The sequence below is a fragment of the Artemia sp. Qi Xiang Cuo genome, chromosome 9, assembly GCF_049724085.1.
Source record: "Artemia sp. Qi Xiang Cuo chromosome 9, ASM4972408v1, whole genome shotgun sequence".
Lineage (NCBI taxonomy): Eukaryota > Metazoa > Arthropoda > Branchiopoda > Anostraca > Artemiidae > Artemia > Artemia sp. Qi Xiang Cuo.
Window position 1 is genome coordinate 45,166,021 of NC_142802.1, and position 23,996 is coordinate 45,190,016.

General features: G+C 35.6%; 1 protein-coding gene across 5 annotated transcripts in view; it reads right to left on the bottom strand.

Annotated features, from left to right (window-relative positions):
• The window catches only part of LOC148948702 (exostosin-1-like), a 136,952-nt gene that overhangs the window by 59,166 nt on the left and 53,790 nt on the right, over window positions 1-23,996 (bottom strand). For all 5 annotated transcript variants that reach the window (XM_089094612.1, XM_089094615.1, XM_089094611.1 and 2 more), the window contains exon 3: window positions 20,246-20,405. In XM_089094612.1, the coding sequence (XP_088950738.1) occupies window positions 20,246-20,405 (160 nt within the window). The remainder of the gene's footprint in view (window positions 1-20,245; window positions 20,406-23,996) is intronic.

Here is a 23,996-nt window from a genome sequence, read left to right on the forward strand (position 1 = left end):
ACATGCAAACAATAGAATCAGACATGCAAACAGAGAAAGACAGGCACTTTATATATAAAAACCAACAAAGACAAATACTTGGAATTGCAAACACCAACCCAGACATGCAAACAGAGAAAGACAAGCACTTTAGATATACAAACCAACAATGACAAATACTTGGACTTGCAAACACCAACCCAGACATGCAAAAAAATAGAATCAGACATGCAAACAGAGAAAGACAGGCACTTTAGATATACAAAGCAACAAAGACAACTACTTGGACTTGCAAACACCAACCCAGACATGCAAACAGAGAAAGACAGGCACTTTAGATATACAAACCAACAAAGACAAATACTAGGACTTGCAAACACCAACCCAGACATGCAAACAAATAGAATCAGACATGCAAACAGAAAAAGACAGGCACTTTAGATATATAAACCAACAAAGACAAATACTTGGACTTGCAAACAACAACCCAGACTTGCAACCAAATAGAATCTGACATTCCAACAGAGATAGATGGTCACTTTAGATATACAAACCTACAAAGACAGAAACAAGGACTTGATATCAACAACAAACACATCCAAACAAATAGAATCATACATGCAAACAGAGAAAAAGAGGCACTTTAGATATAGAGACCAACATAGAAAAATACTTGGACTTGCAAACACCAACCTAGACATGCAAACAAATAGAATCAGACATGCAAACAAAGAAAGACAGGAACTTTAGATATACAAACCAAAACAGACAAATACTTGGACTTGCAAACACCAGCCCAGAAACGCAAACAAATAGAATCAGACATGCAAACAGAGAAAGACAGATACTTTAGATATACAAACCGACAAAGACAAATTCTTGGACTTGCAAACACCAACCCAGACATGCAAACAAATAGAATCAGACATGCAAACAGAGAAAGACAGGCACTTTAGATATACAAACCAACAAAGAAAAATACTTGGACTTGCATACACCAACCCAGACATGCAAACAGAGAAAGACAGGCACTTTATATATACAAACCGACAAAGACAAATACTTTGACTTGCATAAACCAGCCCATACATGGAAACAAAAAAAATTAGATAAGCAAACAGAGAAAGAAATGCACTTTAGATATATAAAGCATCAAAGACAAATTCTTGGACTTGCAAATACCAGCCCTGACATGTAAACAAATAGAATCAGACATGCAAACAGGCACTTTAGATATACAAACCGACAAAGACAAATTCTTGGACTTGCAAACATCAACCCAGACATGCAAACAGAGAAAGACAGGTACTTTAGATATACAAACCACAACGACAAATACTTGGACTTGCAAACACCAACCGAGACATGCAAACAAATAGAATCAGACATGAAAACAGAGAAAGACAGGCACTTTATATATTCAAAACAACAAACAAAAATAATTGTACTTGAAAACACCACCCCATACTTTTAAACCAATAGAATCTCACATGCAAACAGAGAAAGACAGGCACTTTAGATATACAAACCAACAAAGACAAATACTTGAACTTGCAAACACCAACCCAGACATGCAAACAAAAAAATGTGGGGGCCCGGGGGGACATTGGGGGACCGCGGGCCTTTGTGGGGCCGGGGGGTTCCTTCGGGGTTGGGGTATGGGGGGTCGGGGACCTTTGGGGTTGGGGTAGGGGACCTCACAACATTGATCAAATGGAACTTGTGTATTATAACGACCACAGAGTTTCACCCTCAAATCATCTTCTAAATCATCTTCTAAAATCATCTTCTAAAATGCCTCAAACGGTTTCGCCTAAATCATCTTCTAAAATGTCTCAAACTGTTTGGTCCAAATAATCCCCTAAAATTAATTTCTGCGTGTTCCTTTTGTTTTGTCATCCCTGCGCTGTCACATTTGAAATTCCTAGGAAACCCTTTCCCGCGTTAATCTCTTCATCTCTAAGATGTTCCTAGCTAATTTATTATGGTTTCGATAGAATATCAATTTATCTCTCTGACTTAAAGATTAGTGAAGCCGTATTTAAAAAAGGATTTTTCTATCTCTTTAGACTCCCGCATAATTCCAAGATAACAAATGATGTCATTTCTAATTCCTGACGCTAAAGATCAATGAAGCCATATCTAAAAATAGAATATTAATTTTTCTCTCTGACCTAAAGACCGTTTATCACTCAGACCTAAGATCAAAGAAGCCATATTTGTTTCTTAATTCCCCTTTTGTAAATCAATAATTCCCCCATCGATTACGTAAATCAATTTCTCAGAAATTCTCTCCCTTTCGTGGATCGATAATCCTTGGATAGATTATAACCTGTCGGCGTTAGACTCAATTGTAGATGACAGCACATGTGTTCTCGTGGGAGATATTATGCCCTTCCTACTCGGGTTCTATAGACACAGGAATTTTTCTTATCTGACCTTTGAACTAATTTTAATGAAATTGCTATTATAAAAAATTTATCGAATGGGCTTGGGGAAAAAGGTGTATGGGGGGGGGCTATTTGCCCTCAGATATCTTTTGACTCTTAAATATTGAACTAGAACTTTCAATTTCCAATCAAATGAGCCCCCTCTGAAGTTTATACGAGCATCCTTTCATAAGAACCGTATACGCCCCCAGGACAACACTTACAACGCCTATCCCATGGGCCCTAGGGGGAGTTTTTGTTATCTTATTTTTGAACAATTTCCAAAAAACTGGCTATCTCAAAATTTTAAGCGGAGGGGTTTGGGGAAAAAGAGCGTGGGGGAGGGCTAGTTGCCCTTAACTCTCCTGACTCTTAAAAGTGAACTAGAACTTTCAATTTCCAATCAAATAAGCCCTCTATGAAGATTATACGAGCATCCATTTCATGAGAACCATACATACCCTTAGGGCACAACTTAGAAAGCCTTCCCCTGGGCCCTGGGGGGTTGTATTGACACCGGATTTTTTCGTATCCGACCTTTGAACTATTTTTAACAAAATGTCTGTGTCAAAATTTTAATCAGATGGGTTTAGAAAAAGAAGGCGTGGGGAGGGGGGGGGGGGGGCTAGCTGCCCTCGGATCTCTTTTGACGATCAAAAACTGATCTCGAACTTTCAATTTCCAATCAAATGAGCCCTCTCTGACGTTTAAACGAGTATCCTTTTTATACGATGCATATATGCCCCAGGGAATAATTTACAACGCCTGCCCCCGGGCCCCGGGGGGCTGTGGCGACACCTGAGTTTTTTTTATCTGACTTTTGAGTAATTTTTAACTTAATGGCTACCTCAAAATTTTTCTTAGATGCATTTGGGGGAAAAGGGGCGTGGGAGGGCTAGCTGCTCTCGGATCTCTTTTGACTCTAAAAAACTGAACTAGAACTTTCAATTTCCAATCAAATGAGCCATCTCTGAAATTTTTACGAGCATCCCTTCAATAATGAACCATATCCCCCAGGGCATAACTTATAACACCTACCCTCAGGCCCTGGGGGGCTGAGTCTATCCCGGAGTTTTCGTTATATGGTCTTTGAACTATTAAAAAAAAACTATCTCAAACTTATTATAGGATGGGTTTGATGAAAAAAAGGGCGGGTAGGTAAGGGGGGGGGGGCAAGGTACTCTCCAATCTCTTTTGACTCTTAAAAAATGAACTAGAACTTTCAATTTACAATCAAATGAGTCCTCTTTTAATTTATACGAGTATTCCTTCCATAAGAACCATGTATGCCCCCAGGGCATAACTTATAACGCCTGCCCCCGGGTCCTGGGGGTTGTGTCGACACCGGAATTTTTGTTATATGATCTTTGAATTATTTTTACCAAAATAGCTATCTTAAAAGTTTTATTGGGTGCATTTGGGAAAAAAGGTTAGGGGGGAGGGGAAGGTGGCTACCCTCCGATGTCTTTTGACTCTTAAAAAGTGAACTAGAACTTTCAATTCCCAATCAAATGAGCCCTCTCTGAAGTTTATATGAGCATTCCTGCCATAAGAACCATATATGCCCCCAGGGCATAATTTATAACCCTTGCCCTGAAGACTTTAGGGGAAGTGTCCTGCTCAAAAATATAATTTCCGGAAGTTTGAACATATAATTTCCGGATGGATTTCCGGAACATATAATTTCCGGATGGGCGTGGAGGGGGGGGGGGGGGCTAGTTGCCCTTCAATCACTTTTGACCCTTAAAAAGGACACTAGAACTCTCGATTTCCATTCAGATGAGCCCCCTTTGAAGTTCCTACGACGACCCCTTCCATATGAAGGGCCTCTGGGGAAAAAAATAATAAATAAATAATAATAATAAAACATTGGAGCCGTATGGCCTTTACTATAGGCAACGCTATAGCTTTGCCTCTGATATTTAGGCGGATGTTGAACTAAATCAAAACAAACTATGAACATATGGATTTTCAAAAAGGTGATACAACAATGTCTGAAGAACAAATTATATTATCAAGTTACACCTCCGAAGGTAAGTTTTGGAGGATTTTGAACTAGCCAGAAGGCACTATGTGTACAATTTTAATACTACCACTACAGTTACTGTAGACGCTAAGGGTATTAAGGTGACACTTTTAGAGAAAGTTTAGGAGGAGTTTCAATTAGACGAAAAAACTGTGTGCATACAGGTTTTCAAAAGGGAATATAAGCAATATCATAGGGTGCACCATTCTGTAATAGCTAGAAATATTATTGAAAATTTTAAAGGAGCTAATTCGATTCAAAATATAAATTAATAGTTCTGGTGTCCTTTTTAAGAGTAAAAGAGATTGGAGGGCCAGCAGGCCTTCTCTCAAGCGAATTAAGTATCCAAACACATCCAGTGAAAGTTTTGATATATCTATTTTGTTCAGCATAGTAGAACGGCCCAGCAACTATGTCCTTATGGATATTGGGTATGCCAATCCCCCTCAGTCGTGCAATTGGACCATTATGCTTTAAAACTAAAAGTAAACTAAATCAAAGGGCATTGTGCTTATGGTTGCCAAGAAGCAACCTCAGCAATATATCGAGAACGACTGGGAGTGTTATGTTAATACTTTTGGAGCTAATACTGTTACTACTTCTGCTCTTACAATTTAAATAAATAAAAAGAGTGTAAGTGTATCCAGGTTGTCAAAAAGCATAGCATAGTAAATTTAAAGCATAGAATCTTTTGGGAATGATATTGTTTTATTTTTCAGGTCAACTTCAGGAGTTATAACCTTAAATTAAAAGATACTGTTTGTGCCAGGATTAAAAATTGTTGAAAAAGTTTTTTCATCATAATAGCAACCAAAACTACGGATTCTTATAAAAAAAAAACTGAAAAGATATAAAATATTATTTTCTTTTCCATGAAAAAGACAAAGTCAATAAAAAACGAACAGAAACTATTAGAATTTTTTTCCCCAATAAACAAGTTTTTCAAAGAAAACAAAAGAGCGTAAAACTACTACAAATCACTATCAATAAATAAATGAAACTCAAAACGTACAGAAATTGCAATAAATAGTCGAGTCAAACTTAAAGCGAGCAAATATTAATATTAGTACGGCTGATAACCCCCATGCCTTCTCAAGACCAGAAAATAATTTGCGCTTTAATCAACAAAACACGTTTTAAATATTTTCACTATTTTTACTTTCGTACATAAAAAATACTCTCAAAACTTTAAGGAATAAATATCAGTATATGTCAAATGAACTGACAATCATCGGTCATTCGTTTTTTTTTCTTTCATTCCAACGCAAATTATGTTCTGGTCTTGAGAAGGCATGGGGGTTATCAGCCGTATTAATGTTAACTTTTGCTCGTTTCGAATTGACTCGGCTATTTGTTGCAAATAATTAAAAAAAAAAAACTTTTTGAACAAAATAAGTTTTTCAAAAAAAGTAAAGAATTCCATTAAACCAAAAATAGAATCAAATAATCTACCAAGCATACAACTACCACAAATCAGTATCAATAAATAAATGAAATCCAAAACAAACAGAAATTAAAATAAACAGAATCAAACTCAAAACGAGCAGAACTTAATATGAGTAGAGTCCTAAACCCCTATGCTTTCTAAAAGACAGAATATAATTTGTACTTTCATGAAAAAAATTCCAATGAATTTACTGAAAAAAATGTGCATTCTCAGTTTAATATACATATGCTGATATTTATTCCTTAAAATCTTAATTAATTTTTGATTTCTTAAAGTTATAAAAATGAAAACATAAAAAAGAATTTTTTCAGTAAAGTACCAATTATTTTCTGGCTTTTAGAAAGCACAGAGGTTAGTGTGAGGTCAGTTAGTTGCCCTTATATTATTTTCAACTATTAAAAAGGGCACAATCCCTTTCAATTTCCAACCGAATGAGCCCTTTTTGAAGTTCCCAAGACAACGCTTTCTATAAAAATCTTATATGCCCCCAGGGCTAACTTACAACCCTTGCCCTGAGGGCTTTGGGAGGAGTGCCGTCCTCAAATACCTAATTTCTAGACTTTTAAACTACGTTGAGTGCCCTTCAATCACTTTCAACTATTAAAAAGGGCACTAGCATTTTCAATTTCCAATCAAATGAGTCCTTTTTGAAGTTTTACGAAAACACTTTCTTTAAAAAAATTATATGCCCCTCCAGGGCATAACTTACAACCCTTGCCCTGAGGACTGTGGGGGGGGGGTGTCATCCTAAAAGACCTAATTTCCAGACATTTAAATTAAGTTAAACAAAATGGTTATCTCAAAATTTTGATTGCATGTGTTTTGGGAAATGCTGGACGTGAGAGGTGGGTTAGTTGCCCTTCAATCACTGTCGACTATTAAAAAGGGCACTAACCCTTTCAATTTCCAATCGATTGAGCCCTTTTTTTAAGTCCCTACGACAATGATTTTAATGAGACTCTAATAAGCCCCCAGATCATATCATACTACCCTTGTCCTGAGGGCTCTGAGGGTCCTATCATCCTCAAAGACATAATTTCCAGATCTTTTAAAATTGACGGACCACAGGGCTATCTCAAAATATTCATTGCATGTGTTTGGGGAAATGGTGGGCGCGAGAGGGGGGTTAAATGCCTTCTAATCACTTTCAACTAGTAAAAAGGGCACTAGCCCTTTTAATTTACAATCGAATGAGCTCTTTTTAAAGTTTCTACGACAATGCTTTCTGACATGAGGGCTGTTGGAGGAGTGTCATCCTCAAAGATATAATTTCCGGAATTTTCAACTACGTTGAACAAAATGCTGTCTCAAAATTTTGATAGGATGTGTTTGGGGATATGGTGGGCGTGAGAGGGGGGTTAGTTGCCCTCCAATCACTTTTGAATATTAAAAAGGGCTCTACAAAATTGAATTTCCAATGAATTAGCCACTTTTGAAGTTTATACAACAATGCTTTCTATAGCATATAAGGTTTAAAAATCTTATTTGCCCCCAGGGCATAACTTACAACCCTTGCCCTGAAGGCTGTGGGGGGATTGTCCTCTTCAAAGACATATTTTCCAGATATTTCAACTACGTTGAACAAAATGTCTATCTCAAAATTTTGATTGGATGTGTTTGGGGAAATGGTGGGCGTGGAACGGGTGCTAGCTGCCTTGCAGTTACTTTCGGCTATTAAAAAGGGCACAAGCCCTTCCATTTTCCAATCGAATGATCCCTTTTTGAAGTTTCTACGACAACTCCTTCGATGCGATGTGCCCTGGTCTAAAAACAGAAACAAAAAAATAATACATTGAGCCAACATCGTTCTTTACTTAGGCAACGCAATCCTGCATATGATCTTTGTTCGTTTTGAGTTTTATTTAATTATTGACAGTGATTTGTGGTAGTTATACGCTTGGAAGCGTAGGCTATAACTACCTTGGAAGCGTATTATTTGACTTTATTTCCGCATATTTTTGGCTTAATAGAACTCTTCTTTTCTTTGAAAAACTTGTTGTGTGGAAAAAGATCTTTAAATTAATTCCATACAAAACAAATTGTTAATGTGGAAATTTATCTTAATGCTAGATTTGACTCAATTGATTAAACGATGTTTTATGAAATTATGTTTGGTGATGTATAATTGAGCATCGGATACTATAAGGGAGGGGCGGTGGGTCATTGTGTAGGGTGGCGTGTGTGTGTGTGTGTGTGTGCCAGATGCCTAAAAAAGCAAATTTCAATCCCCAAATTGTCTTATTCTCCATGAGCCTTCAGATAAATATAGAAAAGGGTTTAAGGAGGGATAGGAGTTAATCTATCATCTTCCTTCATTTAGACTAAGCCTGGATAAGGATGCATTGGGGAGAAGCCTCCGTTTTTATTACACAAAACCTTTCTTATATTTAAAGCTTCATTTAACTAAACTAATTGGCCTATTATTCTTAAAAATTATATGAAGCGATGTGTACGTGCACATCAGCTATATGAAAGAGTGGCTAGAGGCAGGTGCCTCAAAGAGTGTATTTTAATCCCCAAATGTTCTAACTTTCATTGAACCTTCATATAAATATAGAACTCACTTTGGGGGAGGAGGGGAAGGTAGAAATTACTATATAATCCCTGTTGATTCCCAGGAATATTTTTGCTCTACACCTTTATTATTGTTACTGAGAGGTGAGGTAATAGTATCAATCTCATTGCTAAAATCTTTGGTACTTGTCAATTAGCCGGAACCCACGCGATATATTATATAGGGAAGTTGCTTAAGAAACTAGTCAAACGAGTTTTTCAATAGAGAATTGGATTGCAAACCGTGGTTTGCCACTGCGTTTAAAATATTTAAACTTTTTTGTGGGGGGGGGGGGGGGTTAGGGGGGGAAAGGTACCTAGGTTAGGTTACGTATTTAATATATGCTATGTTTTACCCACCACCCCCCAACCAATTTGCAAATATATAGTCCAAATTTGTTTATAAACTATTATATTTTCATCACATTTTTTTCATTCGTATTAACCAAATTTGACTTCTCACGTGGGTTCCGGCTAATTGACAAGTACTAAATCTGTTTTATATGTAGTATAAATAATGCATTCAAATATTTACCGGGACATAGGGGGGAAAGGCGAGGCAGGTAATCATGGGCCTTTCCAGGAAATTCTTGGGGGTGGAGGGTGACAAGTACTACTAGAAGCTTTGCTTTCGTCAATTTCTAATGGTAATTTTCCTCTTTTCCTATATAAAATGTTTAAATTTGTCTAAATAAACATATTCATTTTATTTTAACATCAAAGACACTATTGTGGAAGTCGTGATGACTTCAGCCACTTAGAAGACCAAGTCAAGCAGAACTTCCAACCATATGAACAATATTACCCGTCTCTGTCAGTAGTAAGGCATGTATTGATTGAAAACCTACAAGAAAACCTACGCCTGAGGCAGTGTGGTTTCACGTGCACATTGCAAAAAGCGACCAATCCTTTTATACCTATAAAGTGGCAAAACACGCTTTGAGAGTATAATTGTTTTTTTTGTTTTTTTTAAATCGAAAACTAGAGATTGTCAAATTGCGTATTTAGGAATGATTTTGTAGGAAAAGCTGTCTATCACCCATGCGTTATCCAATGTTCTATTTCTTTGAAGTATGTGATATCAAGAGCAGTTTCTGATTTTTTTTGGACAATTGCCATTAGCCAAGAATAGTTTGATATGAATGTGTCGGTAGATAGCATTTGCGAATTGGATCCTACGAAGGTGGAGAAAAAAAGGGTTTAGCATTTGCGAATTGGACTATACGAACGATATTAATTGAATAATAGGGGAAAAAATAGAGCTAGATAACATTCGCAAATTGGATCGTATGAAGGTGGAGAAAAAAGAGTATAGCATTTGCGAATTGGTGATTATAAGTTAAGGTAACCCCTCGGGGTTGTTAACTCATAGTTTATTTATTATAAATTTGGAACAATATCAATCTACGGAGATGTTTAACGATGATAAAATAGTCTTATGACTTGACCTAGCTTTACTTCTTCGATGTATACTGTATAATACACAAGTGGTGTTTGAACAGTGCTGTCAATTTAAAATAGAGTTTAACGTTATAGTATACTAAAAATTTGATACTAAGAGAGATGTAGATGGCAAGAAAAGAATTTTAATAACGGATAGCTTTACTTCTTCGATGTGTACTGTGTAATACACAAGTGATGTTTGAACAGTGTTGTCAATTTAAAATAGAGTTTAACGCTATACTAAACTAAAAAGTTGATACTAAGAGAGATGTAGATGGCAAGAAAAGAATTTTAATAACGGATAGATTTACTTCTTCGATGTGTTCTGTATAATACACAAGTGGTGGGGTGATGGGAGAGGGGTGTCATAGAGTACTTATAGTGATGTACTGTGGGCCGAATTGCGAAAAACCCTTGTGGATGACTTGAAATAAAATTTTTTAACAAGAAATCTCTGAATAAATATTTTCTGGGGGATGGGTTGATGGCAGAAGGATCTCTTAGAGTAGTTATAGTGTGATGGAGGGGAGCGAGTTGCTAGGGAAAAACCCGTGTGGATGATTTGAAATAAAAAATTTTAACAAGAAATCTCCGAAAAAATATTTTTGGGGGAAGGCGGGTTGATGGCAGAAGGATCTCTTAAAGTAGTTATAGCGTGATAGTGGGGGGCAAGTTGCTAGCGAAAAACCCGTGTGGATGACTTGAAATAAATTTTTTTTAACAAGAAATCTCTGAAAAAATATTTTTGGGGGGATGGGTTGATGGAAGAAGGATGTCTTAGAGTAGTTATAGTGCGACAGCGGAACGCGAGTTGCTAATGAAAAACCTGTGTGAGTCACTTGAAATAAGATTTTTTTAAGAAGAAATCTCTGAAAAAATATTTCTGGGGGGATGGGTTGATGGCAGAAGGATCTCTTAGAGCAGTTAAAGTGTGATAATGGGGGGCGAGTTGCTAACAAAAAACCCGTGTGGATGACTTAAAATATTTTTTTTTAACAAGAAATCTCTGAAAAAATATTTTTGGGGGGATGGGTTGATGGCAGAAGGATCTCTTAGAGGAGTTATAGTGTGATAGTGGGGGGAGAGTTGCTAACGAAAAACCCGTGTGGATGACTTGAAATAAAATTTTTTTAACAAACAATCTCTGAAAAAATATTTTTGGTGGGGTGGGTTGATGGCAGAAGGATCTCTTAGAGTAGTTATAGTGTGATAGTGGGGGGGGGGGGGAGGTGCTAACGAAAAACCCGTGTGGATGACTTGAAATAAAAATTTTTTTAACAAAAAATCTCTGAAAAAATATTTTTGGGGGATGGGTTGATGGCAGAGGGATCTCTTAGAGTAGTTATAGTGTGATAGTGAGGGGGGCGAGTTGCTAGCGAAAACCCGTGTGGATGACTTGAAATAAAAATTTTTTAACAAGAAATCCCTGAAAAAATATTTTTTGGGGGATGGGTTGATGGGAGAAGGATCTCTTAGAGTAGTTATAGTGTGATAATGGGGGGCGAGTTGCTAACAAAAAACCCGTGTGGATGACTTGAAATAATTTTTTTTTACATGAAATCTCTGAAACAATATTTTTGGGGGGCGGGGTTGATGGCAGAAGGATCTCTTATAGTAGTTAGAGTGAGATCGTGGAGGGCGAGTTGCTAACGAAAACCCTGTGAGGATGACTTTAAATAAAATTTTTTACTAGAAATGGCTGAAAAGCGTTTTTTTTTTGGGGGGGGGGGATGGGGCGATGACAGAGGGGTGTCGTAGCGTAGTTATAGTGTGATAGTGGGGGGCGAATTGCTAGCCTAAAATCTGAGTTAATAAGGGTTTTTGACCGTAAACTCTATTTTTTTGTAAGAAAATTATGGAAAATACAATTCTCGGCTTCAAATGTGAAACTTAAGTCCAGTCATGGATCGAAAAATAAACTATTTCTGTAAAATCTGAGCTAACAACGGTTTTCGACCGTAAAGTCTAGTTTTTTGTGAGAAAATTATGTAAAATACAATTCGTTGGCTCATACGTGAAACTTAAGTCCAGTTATGGATCGAAAAATAAACTGTTTCTATAAAATCTGAGCTAATAAGGGTTTTTGACCGTAAACTATAGTTTTTTGTAAGAAAATTATGTAAAATACAATTCTCAGCTTCAAATGTGAAACATAAGTCCAGTTATGGATCGAAAAATAAACTATTTCTGTAATATCTGAGCTAATAAGGGTTTTTTGACCGTAAACTCTAGTTTTTTGTATATGGTTTACGATATGGTTTACGATATTAGTAGAAGGGTAGGCCTTTCTTTTATTGACCTTCCGTTGAATGCTAATACCCGAAAGGTGACGATTGGATGTATCAGTAGGTAATGTGTTACTTGCAACAGTAGCAAGGAGTTGTCCTCTATCATCAACGATTATTTTTATGTTGGCATTCTCTTTGAGTGTAATCATCTCTGGAGATCTCAATCTCGCATAACCACCAACATTAAAGTGGAATTTTTTCGGTATTCCAAATAAATTTAATTCCTTACTGTCATGACAATGCAAGTATACATTTCCAATAGTGCTACCGCTTGTACTAGTTTCATAGTTTAAATAAGTCCTCTTGTCGATATTAAATACAACAATAACACTTTCGTATGAACACACTTTATAAAAATGCTCCATCTTCACTTTTTTTAAAAGATATGACTTAGGTATTTTTCGTTCCATTATGTAAAAATACTGATTTATTAAATGAAATAGATAGGTAGTGTAGATAACCGGACATAGAATACCAGTGGGAAATTCACATCGTGTCTCTGAGCAAGCATAGAGTAAAATTTTTAAAGCCATAAGCATATTTTTTCATTTTCAGATAGGTACAAAAAAAAATAAATAAATAAATAAAGCTGAATAATATAGAAGTTAAAAAAAAATAGTTTGTTTTTATGAAAAAAATAGTGAATTAGAACCGTCAGTCCTCATCATTATGAGTATCCAAAAGTGGACTTAAGTTTCACATTTGAACTAGAGAATTTTATTTTGATATAGAATATAGTCACTCTGATACTTGGATTTTGTCAATTTTATCCGACATATCCGATAAAGGATGTTGTTAAAGCATTTATTCATTCTGAAATTTAGATTTTGGCAATTTTATTTGATGTATCTGAAAAAGGATGTTGATAAAAAAAAAATATTCACTCTGACACTTAGATTCTGTCAATTTTATCCTATGTATCAGACAAAAGATGTTGATTAATAAAATTTATTCACTCTAACACTTAGATTTTGTCAACTCTTTCTGATAAAGTATGTTGTTAAAGCTTTTTTTCATTCTGATATTTAGATTTTGTCAATTTTATTTGATGTATCAGGTAAAGGATGTTGATAAAAAAAATTATTCACTCTGACACTTAGATTCTGTCAATTTTATTCGATGTATATGACAAAAGATGTTGATGAATAAAATTTATTCACTCTAACACTTAGATTTTGTCAACTTTTTCCTATGTATCCGAGAAATGGATGTTGATATAGAATTTAATTACTCTTATACTTGGATTTTGTGAAATTGCTGTATTGTCTGTCTAGGAAGTGACTTTAATCGATAATTATTGATACCAAGGAATTTGTTCATTTTTTTTCATAATTTCCTGAATAAATTTTTGTATTGTGTATCCCAGAGGTAGATTCAGGAAAGAGTTTATTACTTACTTACTTATAATTTTTTCATAATGACATAATGACATATCCAACAACGGATGTTGATAAAGAATGTGTTCGTTCTTATACCTAGATGATGTCAATGTTATCCCATGTGTCTGACAATAGATGTATGCAAATTCCTTTTCTTACATCTCCGATGTTTTAATAGACATTCTAAACGTTTGATATGCTAGCTTACTCTAAAAATAAGGAACACATAATAATGTAATGCATAATATATTTTTAATGAAATAATGCTGTTAGAATATTAATACAAAAATATATTATGATACATTATTAATATCAATGATTAACTTTGGACATTTTGAATCTGTTCCATAAAATAGTTCACCATGTTCTCTTTTGATATTGTAGCTATTGTCTTCTCTTAGTTCGTAATCAGTAGAATAATCATTATTCCATTTTGAGTCATACACAATTTTTACTGGTGTCTTATCAACAGGCTCAATATGCGTTTCGTCTTTCGTATTATTTGGCTCATTGACTGTTTGATCAATGGCAGTAATGTTTGCTGGTATCTTTATATTCCATAATGATATTTTCTGACAATGCCCTTTTTCTTTTTCTGAAATTTCACTGTCTATTATCACATTATTTTTACACAGGTAACAGTTTCTGTGTGTAGACAAGATATGGTTTACTATATTAATAGGAGAGAAGGCCTTTCTTTTATTGACCTTCAGTCGAATGTTGTTACCCAAAAGCTGACGATTCGATGTATTAGTTGGTAATGTGTTATCTGCAAGAGTAGCAAGGAGTTGTCCTCTATCATCAACGATTATTTTTATGTTGGCATTCTATTTGAGTACAATCATCTCTGGAGATCTCAATTTTGCATAACCACCAACATAAGAGTTAAATTTTTTCGGTATTCCAAATAAATTTAATTCCTTACTGTCATAAAAATGCATGCATACATTTCCAATAGTGCTAACACTTGTACTTGTTTCATAGTTTAAATACTTCTCCTTGTCGGCATTCAATGCTACAATAACATTGTCATGTGAACACACTTTATTAAAATGCTCCATCTTCACTTTTTTTTAAAGATATGACTGATGTGTTTATCGTTCCACTGTGTAAAAAACACTGATTTAATACATGCAATAGAATAGGAAGTATCAATAACTGGATATAGAAAACCAGATAGAAATCCAGAACGTTTATCTGACCAAGCATAGAGTACAATTGCTAGAGCCGTAAGAATATTTTGTCAATTTATGATACGCACAAAAAAAAAAATAAAGTTGAATAATTTTGAAGTAAAAAAAAAATAGTTTGTTTTTATGAAAAATATATTGAATTAGAACCATCAGTCCTTCTCATTACGAGTATCCAAAACTGGACTTAAGTTTCACATTTGAACTAAAAAATTGTATTCTCCATAATTTTCTTACAAGAAACTAGAGTTTACGGTCAAAAACCCTTATTAGCTCAGATTTTACGGAAATAGTTTTATTTTTCGATCCAAAAAAATTGACTTAAGTTTCACGTTTGAACCAGAGAATTGTATTTTCAGTAATTTTCTTACAAAAAGCTAGAGTTTACGGTCAAAAACCCCTATTAGCTCAGATTTTACGGAAATACTTTTATTTTTTCGATCTAAAAATAGACTAAAGTTTCAAATTTGAACCAGAGAATTGTATTTTACATAATTTTCTTACAAAAAACTAGAGTTTACGGTCAAAAACCCTTAATAGCTCAGATTTTACAGAAATAGTTTATTTTTCGATCCATAACTGGACTTAAGGTTCTCATTTGAACCAGAGAATTGTATTTTCCATAATTTTCTTACAAAAAACTAGAGTTTACGGTCAAAAACCCTTATTAGCTCAGATTTTACAGAAATAGTTTATTTTTCGATCCATAACTGGACTTAAGTTTCACATTTGAAGCAGAGAATTGTATTTTTCATAATTTTCTTACAAAAAACTAGAGTTTACAGTCAAAAAACCCTTATTAGCTCAAATTTTACAGAAATTGTTTATTTTTCGATCCATAAATGGATTTAAGTTTCACATTTGAACCAGAGAATTGTATTTTCCATAATGTTCTTACAAAAAACTAGAGTTTACGCTCAAAAACCCTTATTAGGTCAGATTTTATAGAAATAGTTTATTTTCGATTCATAACAGGACTTAAGTTTCACCTATGAGCCAACGAATTGTATTTTCCATAATTTTCTTACAAAAAACTAGAGTTTACGGTCAAAAACCCTTATTAGCTCAGATTTTAGGCTAGCAATTCGCCCCCCACTATCACACTATAACTACGCTAAGACACCCCTCTGTCATCACCCCACCCCCCCCCCCCCAAAAAAAACACTTTTCAGCCATTTCTCGTTAAAAATTTTATTTCAAGTCATCCACACGGGTTTTTCGTTAGCAACTCGCCCCCCCCACTATCACACTATAACTACTCTAAGAGATCCTTCTGCCCTCAACCCATCCCCCCAAAAATATTTTTTCAGAGATTTCTTGTTAAAAATTTTTATTTCAAGGCATCCCCACGGGTTTTTCGCTAGAAACGCACCCCCCACTATCATACTATAACTACTCTAAGAGATCCTTCTGCCATCAACCCATCCCCCCAAAAATATTTTTTCAGAGATTTCTTGTTAAAAAATTTTATTTCAAGTCATCCTCACAGGGTTTTCACTAGCACCTCGCCCCCCACTATCTAACTATAACTACTATAAGAGATCATTCCGCCATCAACCCATCCCCCAAAAATATTTTTTCAGAGATTTCTTGTTAAAAAATTTTACTTCAAGTCATCCACAGGGGTTTTTCGTTAGCAACTCGCCCCCACCCCCACTATCACGCTATAACTACTCTAAGAGATCCTTCTGCCATCAACCCATCCCCCCAAAAATATTTTTTCTGAGATTTCTTGTTAAAAAAAATTATTTCAAGTCATCCACACGGGTTTTTCGTTCGCAACGCCCCCCCCCCACTATCACACTATAACTACTCTAAGAGATCCTTCTGCCATCAATCCATCCCCCCCAAAATATTTTTTCAGAGATTTCTTGTTAAAAATTTTTTATTTCAAGCCATCCATACGGGTTTTTCGTTAGCAACTCGCCCCCCCCACTATCACACTATAAGTACTCTAAGAGATCCTTCTGCCATCAACCCATCCCCCCAAAAATATTTGTTTGGGGTTACCAACCCCGAGGGGTTACCTTAACTGATAATCACCAATTCGCAAATGCTATACTCTTTTTTCTCCACCTTCATACGTTCCAATTCGCGAATGTTATCTAGCTCTATTTTTTCCCTATTATTCAATTAATATCGTTCGTATAGTCCAGTTCGTAAATGCTAAACCCTTTTTTTCTCCACCTTCCTAGGATCCAAGTGGCAAATGCTATGTACCGACACATCCATAACAAACTATTCTTGACTAAAGGCAATTGTCCAAAAAAATCCGAAAATACTCTTGATAGGACATGCTTCAAAGAAATGGAACAGTGGATAATGCATTGGTGATAGACAGCTTTTCCTACAAAATCATTCCTAAATACGCAATTTTGACAATCTCTTTTCGATTAAAAAAAAAAACAAAAAAACAGTTATACTCTCAAAACGTGTTTGACCACTTTATAGGTAAAGGATTGGTCGCTTTTTGCAATGTGCACGTCAAACCACACTGCCTCAGGCGTAGGTTTTCTTGTAGGTTTTCAATCAATACATGCCTTACTACTTCTGTCCACCTGATTTTCTTTACTAAATTACCATTAAGAACTTATTGAAAAAAACTGCTGTTTATCGAACATTTTGACCAAATACTCGAATCTTGTCCAAAATTTTACTTACAATCCAATATTTGAATTCCCAAGCAGAAAACTGAAAAAGCGGGAACCTACCGACCAATTTACAAGTATTGGTGCACAGACTATAACAGCAATAAATAGTGTGTTTATTGGGCTGGTAGCCCACATCATATCTTGGGTAAGCCTGGGCATGATTTGGAAAACAATCAGAAACTAAACAAAAAAAGATTAATTGAAAATTATAGAGTAACATTAAAACTTAAAACAAATAGAAATTATTCCGTGTATGAGGCGAGCTACCCCTTTCTTAAAACCTTACTATTTATGCTAAAGTTGGACTTTTTGTCCCAATTCTTTATAACGACTGCTGAAACACAAGGGCCGTTGAATTGGAATACAAAACTTTTTTAAAACACTGTAGTCGGTAACAACTCGTTCGGTAGCAACTGGTTGAAAAGAGACTAAATCTTCAAAATGGCACAGGAACTTTCGATTTCCAATTGAATGAGCACCCTCTAAAATTTATTCGACCACCCTTCCCATAAAAACCTTACATCTTAACAATGGGCAACTAAATAGTTCACAGTCCTTGCCTTGGGGGCTGGAAGGGGGGTTGTAAAACCCAGAGACACGGTATGTGTCCTTTGGACTATTTTGAACAAAATCGGCATCTCAAACTTCTGATCGGACCTATTTGGGAAAAAACGGTGTAGGCTTATTTGAGAAACGGTGGGTGGCTTATTTCCCTCTAATCACTTTCGACTCTTAAAATGGGCATTATAAATTTTACTTTACAATCGAATGAGCCTCCCCCCCCCCGAAGTTTATATGACCACCCCTTCCATATGGAGTGCCCCTTAGAAAAAATAAACAAATACAATATTCGCCTTTGAACCCTTATGGCTTTTTTATGGCAACGCTATAGCATTGCCTCTGACTGAAACAGGTGAATAGAACTTTCTATTTCCCTTCTAGCCTAATGAACATTCAGAATTCTCCAGGGGGAATATATTGGCAAATTTTCCCTGGGAGAATTTTCAGTGGGGGGGGGGGGCGAGACCCAACAGAACCATTTAGTTATTCTTTCCTTTTTTCAGCGAGTTCTTGCGGTACTTGTCTAGAATCCGGTAAGCACGCGAGAAAGACCGCATCGAAATCTCAAAGATGTTTTATCAAAATCAGGTTTTCGCTGCCTTGTGAGGTATTTTTCACTCCGTGAAAAAGATTTAAACTCTAGTTTTTTGGGATTGAAGGGTCAAAAAAACGTACGTAGGTTAGGTATTTAATATATACTATGCCTTACTCCCCCCCCCCCCTTCCCCCCGAAAAAAGTGCAAATATATAGCCCAAATTTGTTCATAAACTATTATATTTTTATCCTATTTTGTTTTATTTCATTAGCATTAGCGAAACTTCACTTCTCGCGTGCTTACCGGATTCTAAACAAGTACCGTTCTTGCAAGTTCGAATCAGATATATATGAATTTAGCGTTTTCGACAGATTTTATCTAGCGTTGGTTCTGCCACGAAGCAAGAACAGGAACATATAGCCTATACAGTAAAAAATTGAGGTTATAGATAAATTTCTGCTCTTAGAAATGGTCCAAGAGTACAGAGGAAGTTGTTTTATTCTCATTGAATCGACGTAGTATAACTTATACACACATCGACTTAACAAGGTAGACAGAGAGATCTGCCTTTGTCTATTTCTCTACGACCTCTCTAGACAGAGAGGTCGATGCGACTCCTTTATCACAAGAAAGAAACCAACAACAACAATAAAAAAAGGAAGCAAACTTCTCAAATAGAGAAAGCAGAAGAAGAAGAGGCAAGAAAAAGGCCATATAAAAACAAAATAAAACACGTAAAAAATGTCAGACTTAAAATGGTGATAAAGCCAAATCAAGTACGTGTCCAGGATGGATTTTTTTCGGCGATGGGGGGAGGTTTACAAAGAAAACTTTCAAAACGCATAAGAAATTCGGGTACTTGTCGTTTACTGAAAATAAGTTCGAATTATGCTCAAGTTAAATCTCAGAACGCCGGTTTCACAGCTACAAAAAGATCTAATGGATGATGCAATGCACAGGCCTTACACTGAATTCATTCGAATTATATAATTTGGGCTATATGGATGTCTTGTTGTTTTTCATTATAATTAACCTAACTTCACTTTTTGGGCGTGTTTCCAATAACGGACAAGTCCCAAAATTCTTTTATATGCATTTTTGCTTTGTTTTTACGAGTCGGTCAATTTTATTATTATTTCTTTTTTTTGGGGGGGGGAGCGGTTCAAACCCAGTAGCTCACCTCTGTACTTATTAAGAATCTAGAACACACGCAACAAAGACTGCATCGAGAAAGACCGAGACGCTTGATGAAAAACAGGTTTCTGGCTAGATGTGAGGTATTGCTCACTCCGTGGAAAACGTTTAAACTTTAGTTTTTTGGGTTTGAAGGGGCAAAAGGTACCTAGGTTAGGTTACATATTCAATATATGCTATGCTTTACCCCAACTCCCCCTAATGTACAAATATATAGCCCAATTCTGTTCATAAACTATTATATTTTCATGCTATTTTGTATGATTTCATTAGCATTAACGAAATTTCACTTCTCGTGTGTGTTCTGGATTCTTAATAAGTACCCTCACCTCCTCTGGATCTGGCCTTGGCCCAAAGTTACATTTTGTGTTTACCACTACTGAATTATAAAGCGTGAAAATAATAATACTTCAAAGCTCGCTTAAGTCAAATATTTTTCTTACTTTTATCAATAAATCTGACTCCGAAAAAAAAAAAAAAAAAAAAAAAAAAAAAAAAAAAAAACTTGTCATACTCAATAAACGTGTTGTCGATGAACTACACAAGGAATTAAGTCCGAAAGTTCTTACCTCTCATATTCTTTATTATCGGCATCACACCGCTCGTCCTTCATGTCTTTCCACGATTTCCCATGCTTGCACGTTGTTACAGCAATTATATCATACTTGTTATGGATATGATACAGAGCATTTCGTGTTTCTGAACCAATGCCATAAACATAGCGCTTCCCTGAAAATGTACAAAAATCAATCGATTCTTGCTCCTAATTTGGCAGTCAGCGTTATGTTTTTTACCTTGCATATAGTTCACTCACGAAACGGCTACTCTTTCTTTTCAAAGAATAGCTATAGATTTTGAAGCCGGATAGCTAGAATCTAGTACCGTAAGAGAGAACCACGGCCCATAGTTCCCAAAAGTTTAAAAAATGCGTTTTTTGAAAAAACTGTCAAGTAAAAAAACAATTGTCATTTGTTGTTGATACAAGAATGAAAATTATTATTTCGATTAATCTTAACAGTAAAACGCTATTTTGAAAACGAATTTACACACATTTTGAAGAAGAGACTTAACCTTGGAAATGGCGTCGGATCAAAACGAAAAGTACACCGCTGGAATCGTCGTTTGCGGAAACCCTATCCAAGAAACTTAAAATCCTCCTTGACCTTGAACAACAAGGAAAATTACTTTTTGGAGGGGTAGCGAGACATGTCTTACTTTTTTTTTCGTCGCTAGCACCGAATCATCACAGAGAACTGTTAAAGGCCTCATTTCATAAAAGCTTTTTATAAATTAAATTTAATAACGCCATCATAAAGTGTCATATGGTACCTTAAAAGTGCAATCTGAGTGTCAATGCTGGAACGAAAAGACTGAGCGGGACACTGGAACATAATAGACCTGTTGTTGTTATTTGTTTGTTGGTTTTTTTTTTCAATGAAAATAACAAAAAGGACCTTTTCCAATGAAAAGACTCCAAGAAGAGGAATTTTTTGAAATCTTGGCAGGGGCAAGAAGCTAGGGGGCACAGGCTCAACTCCTCCTCAATTGCCACCACAAGAACTAGCACGCAGGCAAAATTAAAGATGCTAGGCTCATTTAAAAACTAATTTTTGTATCAAATCACTTTTTATAAATTCAACTTCATAACGCCATTATAAAGTGCCAAATGGCACCCAAAAAATTGCACTATAGGAGCCATTTCCGGAACGAAAAGGCTGGGAAGCATGAAAACGATACTATTGTAATCCCCGCGGCTGAAAATCCTTTACGAGGGGTTTAAAATCCTCCCTCTTTAATATTTCCCCCTCCCAGTCCCCTTAACATTTTGCGTAAATCGTCTGCTGACTAAGAGAAATAGCAGGCTACTTCAACATCTTAGAGAGGCATTAAAGGTCTCATTTAAATGATAGTTTAATTTTAAGTGATGTCTCATTTTAAGTGGAAATTAGGAACGAACAAAAATAACTGCTTGACAGATTATATAGGATATATGTAGAGTACTAGCTCAATTAAACTGACTCTTGACGTTTCTTTACATTTAAGGAATTCCAAAAACTAGCACTTTACTGAAAACACAAAGCCGTCACAAACAAAGCGGGATTTTCGCTTAGGATTCAAAGAGTCCAAGCCCTGCGGAAAATAAAAGGCCAATTTACTAAAAAGAATCCGATTCATTTCTCTCAGACTTTGGTAAAACCTAATTCCTCTATTTCAGACTGTAGTATACCCTTGTGAGCTGGATTGTCAGTGTTCGACTGAATTTTGATAAATTCCAACTTAATATGTCTTTAACTTTAAAAAGAATTCGATTCATCTCTCTCAGACTATTGTAAAAAACCTAATTCATCTATTTCATACTCTAGTATACCATTTGTGAGCTGATAGTAGTGTCTGTGTTTGACCAAATTTTAATAAATTCCCACTTCAAACGTCTCTAACTCTAATAAGAATTCGATTCATCTCTCTCAGACTATGGTAAAAAATCTAATTTATCTTTTTCAGATATATCCCCTTTGTGAGCTGATAGTAGTGTCTGTGTTTGACTGAATCTTCAAAATTCCCCCATCAGTCTCAAATCTAAAAATCCGATTCATCTCTCTCAGACTTTGGCAAAAATCTAATTCATCTATTCAGAATCTAGTATATCACTTGTGAGCTAGTAGCAGTGTCTGACTGAATCGTAATAAATTCCCGTTTCATATGTCGCTAACTGTAAAAAGAATCCCTCTCAGAATTTGGTAAAAAACCTAATTCAACTATTTCAAACTCTAGTATACCACTTGTGGGTTGAGAGTAGTGTCTGCGTCTGACTGAATCTTGATCATTTCCGACTTCATATGTCTCTAACTCTTACTGTGCCTGACTGAATCTTGATAAATTCCTCCTTCATGTCCCTCGAACTCAAAAAATAATCCGATTCATCTCTTTCAGACTTGGTAAAAACCTAATTTACCTATTTCAGACTTTAGCATATCGCTTGTGAGCTGATAGTATTACCTTTGCCTTACTGAAACTTGATAATTTTTAAATTCATATGTCTCTAGCTCTAAATAGCGTCCAAATAATCCCTCTCAGACTTTGGTAAAAGCCTATTGCATCTATTTCAGACTCTAATATACCCTTGTGAGATGGTTGAAGTGTCTGCGTTGGACTGAATCTTGATAAGTTCCTACTTCATGTCTCTAACTCTAAAAAGAATCCAATTCATCTCTCTCAGACTTTGGTAAAAATCTAATGCACCTATTTCAGATTCTAGTATACCACTTGTGAGCTGATAGTAGTGTCTGTGTCTGAATCAAGCTTGATAATTTCCCACGTCATATATCTCTAACTCTTACTGTGTCTGCCTAAATCTCGATAAATTCCCACTTCATATGTCTCTAAATCTAAAAAGAATTCGTTCGATCTTTCTCAGACCATGGTAAAAACCTAATTCACCTATTTCAGACTCTAGTATATCCTTTGTGATCTGATAGTAGTGTCTGTGTTTCAGTAAATAATGATAAATTCCCACTTAATATGTCCCTAACTCTAAAAAGAATCCGATTGATCTATCTCAGACTTTGGTAAAAACCTAATTCATCTATTTTAGACTCTAGTATACCCTTGTGAGATGGTGGTAATGTCTGTGTTTGACTGAACCTTGATAAATTCCTACTTCATATGTCTCTAACGCTAAAAAGAATCCAATTCATCTCTATCAGACTTTGGTAAAACCTACAGAATCTAGTATACCACTTGTGAGCTGATCATAGTGTCTGTGTCTGACTGAATCTTGATCATTTCCGACTTCATAGGTCTTTAACCCTAAAAAGAATTCAATTCATCTCTCTCAGACTATGATAAAAACCTAATTCACTAATTTCAGACCCTAGTATATCACTCGTGAGCTGAGAGTAAACTCTGTGTTTGACTGAATCTTGATAAATTCCCGCTTCATATGTCTCTAACTCTAAGAAGAATTCGATTTATCTCTCTTGGACTATGGTAAAAACCCAATTCACCTATTTCAAACTCTAGTATACCACTTGTGAGCTGATAGTAGTGTCTGTCTTAGACCGAATCCCGATAAATTTCCACTTTATGTGTCTCTAACTCTAAAAAGAATGCGATTCATCTCTCTCAGACTATGGTAAAAATCTAATTCACCTATTTCAGACTCTAGTATACTCTCGTGAGATAATGGTAGTGTCTGTTTTTGACTGAATCTTGATAAGTTCCCACGTCATATGTCTCTAACTCTAAAAAGAATTCGATGCATCTCTCTCAGAATTTGGTAAGAACCTAATTAACCTATTTTAGACTGTAGTACACCACTTG